At 48.7% G+C, this 13,310-nt stretch overlaps 1 protein-coding gene across 1 annotated transcript in view; it reads left to right on the top strand.

The window, feature by feature from the left end:
• Nucleotides 1-13,310, top strand: part of ddx27 (DEAD (Asp-Glu-Ala-Asp) box polypeptide 27) — a 30,179-nt gene that overhangs the window by 11,608 nt on the left and 5,261 nt on the right. The window contains exons 8-19 of the mRNA XM_088005896.1: nt 6,096-6,269; nt 6,345-6,495; nt 6,575-6,674; nt 8,665-8,806; nt 8,890-9,043; nt 9,677-9,758; nt 9,846-10,023; nt 10,102-10,208; nt 11,956-12,052; nt 12,179-12,270; nt 13,005-13,125; nt 13,212-13,308. Coding sequence (XP_087862022.1) covers nt 6,096-6,269; nt 6,345-6,495; nt 6,575-6,674; nt 8,665-8,806; nt 8,890-9,043; nt 9,677-9,758; nt 9,846-10,023; nt 10,102-10,208; nt 11,956-12,052; nt 12,179-12,270; nt 13,005-13,125; nt 13,212-13,308 — 1,495 coding nt within the window. The remainder of the gene's footprint in view (nt 1-6,095; nt 6,270-6,344; nt 6,496-6,574; nt 6,675-8,664; nt 8,807-8,889; nt 9,044-9,676; nt 9,759-9,845; nt 10,024-10,101; nt 10,209-11,955; nt 12,053-12,178; nt 12,271-13,004; nt 13,126-13,211; nt 13,309-13,310) is intronic.

Here is a 13,310-nt window from a genome sequence, read left to right as displayed (position 1 = left end):
GGATGGATGGATGTTGGATGGATGGATGGATGGTGGATGGATGATGGATGGATGGTGGATGGATGTATGATGGATGGATGTTGGATGGATGGTGGATGGATGATGGATGGATGGATGGATGGATGGATGTTGGATGGATGATGGATGGATGGTGGATGGATGGTGGATGGATGATGGATGGATGATGGATGGATGATGGATGGATGATGGATGGATGGATGATGGATGGATGGATGGATGGATGGATGGATGGATGATGGATGGATGATGGATGGATGATGGATGGATGTTGGATGGATGGATGGATGTTGGATGGATGGATGGTGGATGGATGGATGGATGTTGGATGGATGGATGATGGATGGATGGATGTTGGATGGATGGATGGTGGATGGATGATGGATGGATGTTGGATGGATAAATGTTGGATGGATGGATGATGGATGGATGGATGGATGATGGTTGGGTGGAGGATGGATGATGGATGGATGGATGGATGGATGATGGATGGATGTTGGATGGATGGATGATGGATGGATGATGGATGGATGGATGTTGGATGGATGGATGATGGATGGATGTTGGATGGATGGATGATGGATGGATGATGGATGTTGGATGGATGGATGATGGATGGATGTTGGATGGATGGTGGATGGATGATGGGTGGATGGATGATGGATGGATGTTGGATGGATGGATGGTGGATGGATGATGGATGGATGATGGATGGATGGATCGTGGATGGATGATGGATGGATGGATGGTGGATGGATGGATGGATGGATGATGGATGGATGTTGGATGGATGGTGGATGGATGATGGATGGATGGATGGTGGATGGATGATGGATGGATGATGGATGGATGGTGGATGGATGATGGATGGATGGATGATGGATGGATGGATGGTGGATGGATGATGGATGGATGTTGGATGGATGGTGTATGGATGTTGGATGGATGGTGGATGGATGATGGATGGATGTTGGATGGATGGATGGTGGATGGATGATGGATGGATGATGGATGGATGGTGGATGGATGATGGATGGATGGATGATGGATGGATGTTGGATGGATGGATGATGGATGGATGGATGTTGGATGGATGGTGGATGGATGATGGATGGATGGATGATGGATGGATGTTGGATGGATGGTGGATGGATGGTGGATGGATGATGGATGGATGGATGGTGGATGGATGATGGATGGATGTTGGATGGATGGTGGATGGATGTATGATGGATGGATGTTGGATGGATGGTGGATGGATGATGGATGGATGGATGATGGATGGATGTTGGATGGATGATGGATGGATGGTGGATGGATGGTGGATGGATGATGGATGGATGATGGATGGATGATGGATGGATGATGGATGGATGGTGCATGGATGATGGATGGATGATGGATGGATGATGGATGGATGATGGATGGATGATGGATGGATGATGGATGGATGTTGGATGATGGATGGATGGATGATGGATGGATGATGGATGATGGATGGATGTTGGATGGATGTTGGATTGATGGAGGATAGATGGAGGATGGATGGATGGATGTTGGATTGATGGATGATGGATGGAGGATGGATGTATGGATGATGGATGGATGATGGATGTTGGATGGATGGATGATGGATGGATGATGGATGATGGATGGATGTTGGATGGATGTTGGATTGATGGAGGATAGATGGAGGATGGATGGATGGATGTTGGATGGATGGATGGTGGATGGATGATGGATGGATGATGGATGGATGGTGGATGGATGTATGATGGATGGATGTTGGATGGATGGTGGATGGATGTATGATGGATGGATGTTGGATGGATGGTGGATGGATGATGGATGGATGGATGATGGATGGATGTTGGATGGATGATGGATGGATGGTGGATGGATGGTGGATGGATGATGGATGGATGATGGATGGATGATGGATGGATGATGGATGGATGGATGATGGATGGATGGATGGATGGATGGATGGATGGATGATGGATGGATGATGGATGGATGATGGATGGATGTTGGATGGATGGATGGATGTTGGATGGATGGATGGTGGATGGATGGATGGATGTTGGATGGATGGATGATGGATGGATGGATGTTGGATGGATGGATGGTGGATGGATGATGGATGGATGTTGGATGGATAAATGTTGGATGGATGGATGATGGATGGATGGATGGATGATGGTTGGGTGGAGGATGGATGATGGATGGATGGATGGATGGATGATGGATGGATGTTGGATGGATGGATGATGGATGGATGATGGATGGATGGATGTTGGATGGATGGATGATGGATGGATGTTGGATGGATGGATGATGGATGGATGATGGATGATGGATGGATGTTGGATGGATGGATGATGGATGGATGTTGGATGGATGGTGGATGGATGATGGGTGGATGGATGATGGATGGATGTTGGATGGATGGATGGTGGATGGATGATGGATGGATGATGGATGGATGGATCGTGGATGGATGATGGATGGATGGATGGTGGATGGATGGATGGATGGATGATGGATGGATGTTGGATGGATGGTGGATGGATGATGGATGGATGGATGGTGGATGGATGATGGATGGATGATGGATGGATGGTGGATGGATGATGGATGGATGGATGATGGATGGATGGATGGTGGATGGATGATGGATGGATGTTGGATGGATGGTGTATGGATGGTGGATGGATGATGGATGGATGTTGGATGGATGGATGGTGGATGGATGATGGATGGATGATGGATGGATGGTGGATGGATGATGGATGGATGGATGATGGATGGATGTTGGATGGATGGATGTTGGATGGATGGTGGATGGATGATGGATGGATGGATGATGGATGGATGTTGGATGGATGGTGGATGGATGGTGGATGGATGATGGATGGATGGATGGTGGATGGATGATGGATGGATGTTGGATGGATGGTGGATGGATGTATGATGGATGGATGTTGGATGGATGGTGGATGGATGATGGATGGATGGATGATGGATGGATGTTGGATGGATGATGGATGGATGGTGGATGGATGGTGGATGGATGATGGATGGATGATGGATGGATGATGGATGGATGATGGATGGATGGTGCATGGATGATGGATGGATGATGGATGGATGATGGATGGATGATGGATGGATGATGGATGGATGATGGATGGATGTTGGATGATGGATGGATGGATGATGGATGGATGATGGATGATGGATGGATGTTGGATGGATGTTGGATTGATGGAGGATAGATGGAGGATGGATGGATGGATGTTGGATTGATGGATGATGGATGGAGGATGGATGTATGGATGATGGATGGATGATGGATGTTGGATGGATGGATGATGGATGGATGTATGATGGATGGATGGATGGATGGATGGATGATGGATAGATGTATGGATGATGGATGGATGTTGGATGGATGTTGGATTGATGGATGGATGTATGGATGATGGATGGATGGATGATGGATGGATGGATGGATGTTGGATGATGGATGATGGATGTTGGATGGATGGATGATGGATGGATGGATGGATGGTTGTTGGATGATGGATGGATGGATGGATGGATGGATGATGGATAGATGTATGGATGATGGATGGATGGATGTTGGATGATGGATGGATGTTGGATGGATGTTGGATTGATGGATGATGGATGGAGGATGGATGGATGATGGATGGATGGATGATGGATGGATGGATGGATGGATGGATGGATGGATGATGGATGGATGGATGGATGGATGGATGATGGATGTTGGATGGATGGATGGATGATGGATGATGGATGGATGGATGGATGGATGGATGGATGGGTGGATGTTGGATGGATGGATGATGGATGGATGGATGATGGATGGATGGATGTTGGATGGATGGATGGATGGATGGATGGATGGATATTGGATGGATGGATGGATGTTGGATGATGGTTGGGTGAAGGATGGATGGATGGATGGATGTTGGATGGATGGATGTTGGATGGATGGATGGATGTTGGATGGATGGATAATGGATGGATGGATGGATGTTGGATGGTGGATGGGTGATGGATGGATGTTGGATGGATGGATGGATGATGGATGGATGGATGTTGGATGATGGATGTTGGATGGATGGATGATGAATGGATGGATGGATGGATGTTGGATGATGGATGGATGGATGGATGGATGGATGGATGGATGATGGATAGATGTATGGATGATGGATGAATGGATGTTGGATGATGGATGCATGTTGGATGGATGTTGGATTGATGGAGGATGGATGGAGGATGGATGTATGGATGGATGGATGTTGGATGGATGGATGGATGATGGATGGATGGATGTTGGATGGATGGATGATGGATGGAGGATGAATGTATGGATGATGGATGGATGATGGATGTTGGATGGATGGATGATGGATGGATGATGGTTGGGTGGAGGATGGATGGATGGATGGATGGATGTTGGATGGATGGATAATGGATGGATGGATGTTGGATGGATGGATGGATGTTGGATGGATGGATGGTGGATGGATGATGGATGGATGGATGTTGGATGGATGGATGATGGATGGATGGATGTTGGATGGATGGATGGTGGATGGATGTTGGATGGATAAATGTTGGATGGATGGATGATGGATGGATGGATGGATGATGGTTGGGTGGAGGATGGATGATGGATGGATGGATGATGGATGGATGGATGATGGATGGATGTTGGATGGATGGATGATGGATGGATGATGGATGGATGGATGTTGGATAGATGGATGATGGATGGATGTTGGATGGATGGATGATGGATGGATGGATGATGGATGGATGATGGATGATGGATGGATGGATGTTGGATGGATGGATGATGGATGGATGATGGATGATGGATGGATGATGGATGGATGGATGTTGGATGGATGGATGATGGATGGATGTTGGATGGATGGATGATGGATGGATGATGGATGATGGATGGATGATGGATGGATGTTGGATGGATGGTGGATGGATGATGGGTGGATGGATGATGGATGGATGTTGGATGGATGGATGGTGGATGGATGATGGATGGATGATGGATGGATGGATCGTGGATGGATGATGGATGGATGGATGTTGGATGGATGGTGGATGGATGGATGGATGGATGATGGATGGATGTTGGATGGATGGTGGATGGATGATGGATGGATGGATGGTGGATGGATGATGGATGGATGATGGATGGATGGTGGATGGATGATGGATGGATGATGGATGGATGGATGGTGGATGGATGATGGATGGATGTTGGATGGATGGTGTATGGATGTTGGATGGATGGTGGATGGATGATGGATGGATGTTGGATGGATGGATGGTGGATGGATGATGGATGGATGATGGATGGATGGTGGATGGATGATGGATGGATGGATGATGGATGGATGTTGGATGGATGGATGATGGATGGATGGATGGTGGATGGATGATGGATGGATGGATGATGGATGGATGATGGATGGATGTTGGATGGATGGTGGATGGATGATGGATGGATGGATGGTGGATGGATGATGGATGGATGTTGGATGGATGGTGGATGGATGTATGATGGATGGATGTTGGATGGATGGTGGATGGATGATGGATGGATGGATGATGGATGGATGTTGGATGGATGATGGATGGATGATGGATGGATGATGGATGGATGATGGATGGATGATGGATAGATGATGGATGGATGGTGGATGGATGATGGATGGATGATGGATGGATGATGGATGGATGGATGGTGGATGGATGGATGGTGGATGAATGATGGATGGATGGTGGATGGATGATGGATGGATGATGGATGGATGATGGATGGATGATGGATAGATGATGGATGGATGGTGGATGGATGATGGATGGATGATGGATGGATGATGGATGGATGGATGGTGGATGGATGGATGGTGGATGAATGGTTTTCTGACAGAACCTTAACCGGAGCCTCTGGTTCTGGTCTCTGGTACTGAACCAGAACCAGTGAAGCTCTCTTCCGGTTCCGTCCTCAGGGAAGACGGCGGCCTTCATGCTGCCGGTGTTGGAGCGCTTGGTTTACAAACCCAGGACGTCCCAGGTGACCCGGGTCCTGGTTCTGGTTCCCACCAGAGAGCTGGGGATCCAGGTCCACTCGGTGGCCCGCCAGTTGGCCCAGTTCACCTCCATCACCACCTGCCTGGCTGTTGGTATGGAAACGACCCGGTTCAGGTTGTTCCGGCCCGGTTCTGGTCCCGGCTGACTGCTGCTGTTGCCATCTGCAGGCGGTTTGGACCTGAAGTCACAGGAGGCGGCTCTGAGGGCGGGTCCAGATGTTCTGATTGCCACACCGGGCCGACTGATCGACCACCTTCACAACACGCCGAGCTTCGAGCTGAGCCACATCGAGATCCTGATCCTGGACGAGGCCGACAGGTGGGGGCGCCGCCACCGGTCGACGGAACCGGACCGCTAGCATAGCCGCTAACGGCCCGGTTCCGTGTGCTGCTGACAGGATGCTGGACGAGTACTTTGAGGAGCAGATGAAGGAGATCATCAGGCTGTGCTCCTACAACCGGCAGACCATGCTGTTCTCAGCCACCATGAGCGAGGAGGTACCGCCATAGGACAGCAGCCGTTACCATAGCAACGTGTGACACATGATAGACACATGATAGACACATGATGTCCAGTCCGTCAGGCGCTTTGCTGCTAGTTGACAACTCTATAACGACTAGTTGACGAGGTTTCAGTTCAGTTTAAAGAAACCTTTCAAATTAGCTACCAAACTAATGTACATTAACTAGCATAAGCTAGCTAGCTTGGTAGATAATTAGCTGGAGGAGTAGCTAACCTAAAAAGCTATTAGATTTGCTAACAATCGTTAATCTATCGCTGTGGTAAATTAGCTCAGTGTTTTTCAACCTTTTTTGAGCCAAGGTAATTGTTTTAATTGAAAAAATCTGGAGGCACACCACCAACCAAAAATGTAAACAAAGATACTCTGTAGCCGCCTTTATATAAAGTCATTCTTATCAAAGTGTCTTGAATAGGAATCAAATAAACACAAAAATGTATATTTATCATATTTTACATTTCTTATTTCAAATTGCAGGTAACATGTCCACTTAAAAAATACACCTGAACACCTGAACAGCCACAACACTGTGGTGTTAAATTTAAAGAAGTTGTAGAAAACTTCAAAGTGTTTTACAAACTATTTCACAAGCATTGTTATAGCCGGAATACAGAAAATAATAATTATTCTGAAAGAAGCAATAATATTTGGGAAAGATTTCACTGTTACATTATGAAGATCTGCATGTACAAAATGTCAATATCTGTATATTTTACCCATCTAGTGTGAAACCTGTGCATGATTGGATGAAAACAGCTGATTTCCTGGCAGAAATTGAAGACAGACAAAGCTCTTCCTCAACAGCTCTCAGTCTCTCTGGTTTCAGTTTTTATAGTATCCAGGCTTGAGAAGCTCACTTCACACAGACATGTTGTGGGAAATGGACCCATGTTCTTTCCAACTACTGCTGAGCTTCACTGTCTTTTCCATCACTGTCGTCAGTCTTGCTAGATACGATGCTCTCACCGCTACCTGGAACGTTCATGCATCACTAATTCTCTTGTTTTAATGTAAAATGCTCTGTACCTACTGCCATCTAGTGGTAAGAAAATTACATGATTACGCCGCTAGCCACTACTACCCATGGTTTCGTTCACAGCGACCTTAAGTGCAGCGGCTTTATTTCCCTCCTGTAGTGGCAGATCGACAGTCCTCAACTTAGAAGTTTGAAAGCATTTCTCCGTCGTGCCTGCTGCTAGCATGTGGTTGTTCTAAATGAAAATTAACGCATTCTTCTTTGATCTACAATTTTGACTTCTAATGATTCACTTCCTGCTAGAGAGCCCCCTGGTGGTAGAAGAAAAATACACAGAAAAGCCGCACCGGGCTACAATCCGCATGGTTCAAAGCTTAGGAAAAAAGTAGCAGCTTATAGTCCGGAAAATACGGTACCATAGGTGAGATTGAATAATTTCCACGGCACACCTGACGATCACTCACGGCACACTAGTGTGCCGCAGTACAGTGGTTGAAAAACACTGAATTAGCTGATAGCAGCAGTAGCTAATCTAACACAGTGATCACTTATTAATAATCATAAAGTAAACATAGAACTATAACAGACTGAATGTTCTTCAGTCTGTGTGGGAAATGTTTGAGCGTTTTTCGGTGTTGAATCCTGATACATTAGTGATGTTAGTCAGTTGCTATGGTAACAAAACCTGCGTGTAACGTAGCCAACACAGAGAGTGAGACAAAAGAACAACTCAGGTTGCTTTGGGTTGTTCTTTAATGGTTTTTCTGCATTATTTTCCCCTTTGCTGTGGCGCTCTGAGCTAATATTCCCAACATCCTGGTTTCATTTAGCTAGCGGTTTTGTTTGCTGCTACGGATGGGGAGGAAAACAATCAGCTTTTAGCAAAGAGGGATGTAAACAATACGATGCAATGTATGTCAATGGGTTCCCCCCATCCTGCAGTCACATGACCCGGTTCTGTGGGTCATGTGACCCGGTTCTCTGCCTGCAGGTAAAGGACCTGGCGGCGGTGTCGCTGAAGCAGCCAATCAGGATATTTGTGAACAGCAACACGGACGTGGCGCCGTTCCTCCGGCAGGAGTTTGTTCGGATCCGACCGCACCGGGAAGGAGACCGGGAGGCTGTGGTGGCAGGTAGGACCGGGGAGGTCCAGGTTCTGCTGAGGTTCTGTTGTCCTCCGGGCCGGACCATGACTCTCCGGATGTTCTGTTCCCAGCGCTGTTGACCCGGACCTTCCAGGACCACGTGATGGTGTTCACCCAGACCCGGAAGCAGGCCCACCGGCTGCACATCCTGCTGGGCCTGCTGGGCCTGAAGGTCGGGGAGCTGCATGGAGAACTGAGCCAGAACCAGAGGCTGGAGAACCTCAGGTAGGTTCTAACGGGTTCAGATTACAGCTGGGCTTAAAAGCATCTCCAGGTTGGTTCGTTCCAGATATGATTTCTGATTTTAATCAACGGTTTTGTACCACAGAGTATCAAGAAATGAGAACTTTTGTAGTTTAATTTAATTATGAGAATATAGTTATTAGCAGAATGAAACAATTTTACCAGGAGAAAATTTTAAAATAAAAAGCAGTTTTAATAAGAAAAGCTTTGAGTCATTGAGATGTGACATGTTGTTCGTTTTTCAAATAGAGAAAACTCTAGAAAAACCTGCTGAACATAATTTGATGGATTAACCAAAGCATAACTTCACCAGATGCTCGACTTTCCACTTTTTGTTTTTCATGAGTTCTTATAAACTGATTACTTCGTTCTCCTAATATTAATGCTTTATTCTCGCATTGTTTTAACTTTATTTTGAGGAATTTTACAAATCGTATCCCAGCCCCAATTCTCTGTCATTCGCCTGAATTCAAAGTCCTAATAAACAGAAGCTGTAAAACGCTTGTCAACCAAAAACATCCAGATTTTAAAATCTTCAGAAACTATAAAATGGATTATTGAACAAATGGATTCATGGCCCCAGTTCAGATGTTCTGGTCCGTCTCGGTTCTACAGGAGGTTCAAAGACGAGCAAATCGACATCTTGGTGGCGACCGACGTCGCGGCCAGAGGTTTGGACATCGACGGCGTGAAAACGGTGAGAGTTCTGCTTCGGCTCGTTTTGTGATCTGACCCGGAACAGAACCGGGTCGGCATCCTGAACTTGCTCCCACCTGCTGCCCAGGTGATCAACTTCACCATGCCGTCCACCACCAAGCACTACGTCCACCGGGTCGGCCGCACGGCCCGCGCCGGCCGCTCCGGCCGCTCCGTGTCTCTGGTCGGAGAGTCGGAGAGGAAGACGCTGAAGGAAGTGGTGAAGTCAGCCAAGAACAGCGTGAAGGCCCGCGTCCTGCCCACAGGTAAGCGCCAGGGGCGGTCCGGTTCTTCGGCCAAGTCGGGTCAGAACCAGACTGAAACCGGGTTTGTTTCCCCTCCAGAGGTCGTCCTGAAGTTCAGAGATCTGATCAGCAAACTGGAGAAAGACGTTGAAGCGGTGATGAAGCTGGAGAGAGAGGAGAGAGAGATGGCTGCATCTGAGGCGAAGGTAAGGCTGGACGGAGCGGGTCAGAACCGGATCAGAACCTGAAATTACCATAAACTGAATAGTATCCATTTGTGTGATTTATCATTTTTCTCTTTCTACTAATTATTACTCTAATTCTATTATATCTGTCATTACTGGAAAATGGTGTCAAAACAGCAATATTATCGTTTATCGCAATAACTTCTGGGACAATTTATCATCCAGCAAAACGAGTTCCTTTGACAGGACTTCAATCAGCCTCCATGTTTGTCTGGAGCAGCTGGCTCCGCCTACTTTAGGCCTCAACAAGCGCACAAACAGTGACACCTACAGGCCAAGTGTGTAGCTGTAGGGAGCTAGCTGCAAGCTGTAGGGAGTTAGCTGCGAGCTGTAGGGAGCTAGCTTCCAGCTGTAGGGAGCTAGCAGCCAGCTGTAGGGAGCTAGCTGCGAGCTGTAGAGCGCTAGCTTCCAGCTGTAGGGAGCTAGCTGCCAGCTGTAGGGAGCTAGCTGCGAGCTGTAGAGCGCTAGCTTCCAGCTGTAGGGAGCTAGCTGCCAGCTGTAGGGAGCTAGCTGCGAGCTGTAGAGAGCTAGCTGTGAGCTGTAGGGAGCTAGCTGCCAGCTGTAGGGAGCTCGCTGTCAGCTGTAGGGAGCTAGCTGTCAGCTGTAGGGAGCTAGCTGCGAGCTGTAGAGAGCTAGCTGCGAGCTGTAGAGAGCTAGCTGTGAGCTGTAGGGAGCTAGCTGCGAGCTGTAGAGAGCTAGCTCCTAGCTGTAGGGAGCTAGCTGCGAGCTGTAGAGAGCTAGCTGCGAGCTGTAGGGAGCTAGCTGCCAGCTGTAGGGAGCTAGCTGCCAGCTGTAGGGAGCTAGCTGCGAGCTGTAGAGCGCTAGCTTCCAGCTGTAGGGAGCTAGCTGCCAGCTGTAGGGAGCTAGCTGCGAGCTGTAGAGCGCTAGCTTCCAGCTGTAGGGAGCTAGCTGCCAGCTGTAGGGAGCTAGCTGCGAGCTGTAGAGAGCTAGCTGTGAGCTGTAGGGAGCTAGCTGCCAGCTGTAGGGAGCTCGCTGTCAGCTGTAGGGAGCTAGCTGTCAGCTGTAGGGAGCTAGCTGCGAGCTGTAGAGAGCTAGCTGCGAGCTGTAGAGAGCTAGCTGTGAGCTGTAGGGAGCTAGCTGCGAGCTGTAGAGAGCTAGCTCCTAGCTGTAGGGAGCTAGCTGCGAGCTGTAGAGAGCTAGCTGCGAGCTGTAGGGAGCTAGCTGCCAGCTGTAGGGAGCTAGCTGCCAGCTGTAGGGAGCTAGCTGCTAGCTGTAGGGAGCTAGCTGCGAGCTGTAGAGAGCTAGCTGTGAGCTGTAGAGAGCTAGCTGCGAGCTGTAGAGAGCTAGCTCCTAGCTGTAGGGAGCTAGCTGCGAGCTGTAGAGAGCTAGCTGCGAGCTGTAGGGAGCTAGCTGCCAGCTGTAGGGAGCTAGCTGCCAGCTGTAGGGAGCTAGCTGCCAGCTGTAGAGAGCTAGCTGCCAGCTGTAGGGAGCTAGCTGCGAGTAGGGAGCTAGCTGCCAGCTGTAGGGAGCTAGCTGCTAGCTGTAGAGAGCTAGCTGCGAGCTGTAGAGAGTTAGCTGCGAGGTGCAGCAGTGAGAAAGGAAGAGGTGCAACGTTACTGCAGCTTTAAACCAACTTTAGCAAGTCGTCTCAATGACCTGCTGAAGATAGTTGATGACATGTTAACAGCTGTGTGTGTGTGTGTGTGTGTGTGTGTGTGTGTGTGTGTGTGTGTGTGTGTGTGTGTAGCTGAGTGTGGCTCAGAAGCGTCTAGAAGGCTCCGCCTCCTCCAGCGACTCTCAGAGGGTTTGGTTTCAGACGCAGCAGGAACGCAAGCAGAGCCGCAGTGAGTGGAGGATTGTAGTACTCTGTAGTATTAAGTATAGTATTAAAAGTAGCATTGTCTATAGTACTGTGTAGTAATCTGCATGATGCAGAGTACCGTGTCTCAGATCTTCTTCTGCCCCTTCAGTGTCGAAGGCTCTGCAGGAGTTCGATTTGGCTCTGAGAGGAAAGAAGAAGAGAGAGAAGTTCCTGAAGGATGGGAAGAAGAAACAGCTGACGGTAAAATCAATCACTGATTGATCGGAGACCAACCTGAGCCTCTGAGCGTGCTCAGTGTGTCCTCTCTGTCTGAGCGTGCTCAGTGTGTCCTCTCTGTCTGAGCGTGCTCAGTGTGTCCTCTCTGTCTGAGCGTGCTCAGTGTGTCCTCTCTGTCTGAGCGTGTTCAGTGTGTCTTCTCTGTCTGAGCGTGCTCAGTGTGTCTTCTCTGTCTGAGCGTGCTCAGTGTGTCCTCTCTGTCTGAGCGTGCTCAGTGTGTCCTCTCTGTCTGAGCGTGCTCAGTGTGTCCTCTCTGTCTGAGCGTGCTCAGTGTGTCCTCTCTGTCTGAGCATGCTCAGTGTGTCCTCTCTGTCTGAGCGTGCTCAGTGTGTCCTCTCTGTCTGAGCGTGTTCAGTGTGTCCTCTCTGAGCGTGCTCAGTGTGTCTTCTCTGTCTGAGCGTGCTCAGTGTGTCTTCTCTGTCTGAGCGTGCTCAGTGTGTCCTCTCTGTCTGAGCGTGCTCAGTGTGTCCTCTCTGTCTGAGCGTGCTCAGTGTGTCCTAACTGTCTGAGCGTGCTCAGTGTGTCCTCTCTGTCTGAGCGTGCTCAGTGTGTCCTCTCTGAGCGTGTTCAGTGTGTCCTCTCTGAGCGTGCTCAGTGTGTCTTCTCTGTCTGAGCGTGCTCAGTGTGTCCTCTCTGTCTGAGCGTGCTCAGTGTGTCCTCTCTGTCTGAGCGTGCTCAGTGTGTCCTCTCTGTCCCAGTCTGAGGAGCGCGCTCAGTTCGAGATCCTGAAAGCTCAGATGTTCGCTGAGCGAGCCGCCAAGCGGGAGAGACGGGCGAAGAAAGCCAGAGCCATGCCTGAAGACGAACCGCCACTGAAAGGTCAGAAACACGACACACTGAGACCCGACCAGAACCTCCAGAACCTTGAACCCAACTGATGCAGACTGACCAACTTCTGTCTGCAGCAACCAATCAGAAAGCAGCAAGCAGAGGCAGGAAGTCAGTGTTTGATGAGGAGCTGACCAACACCAGCAGGAAGTCCCTGAAAAACTACAGAGCCGGGT

This window comes from Poecilia mexicana, unplaced genomic scaffold, assembly GCF_051168715.1.
Source record: "Poecilia mexicana isolate PSO_F unplaced genomic scaffold, ASM5116871v1 scaffold_5, whole genome shotgun sequence".
In the NCBI taxonomy this organism is placed as follows: Eukaryota; Metazoa; Chordata; class Actinopteri; order Cyprinodontiformes; family Poeciliidae; genus Poecilia; species Poecilia mexicana.
This window is presented reverse-complemented; position numbering and strand designations above follow the sequence as displayed.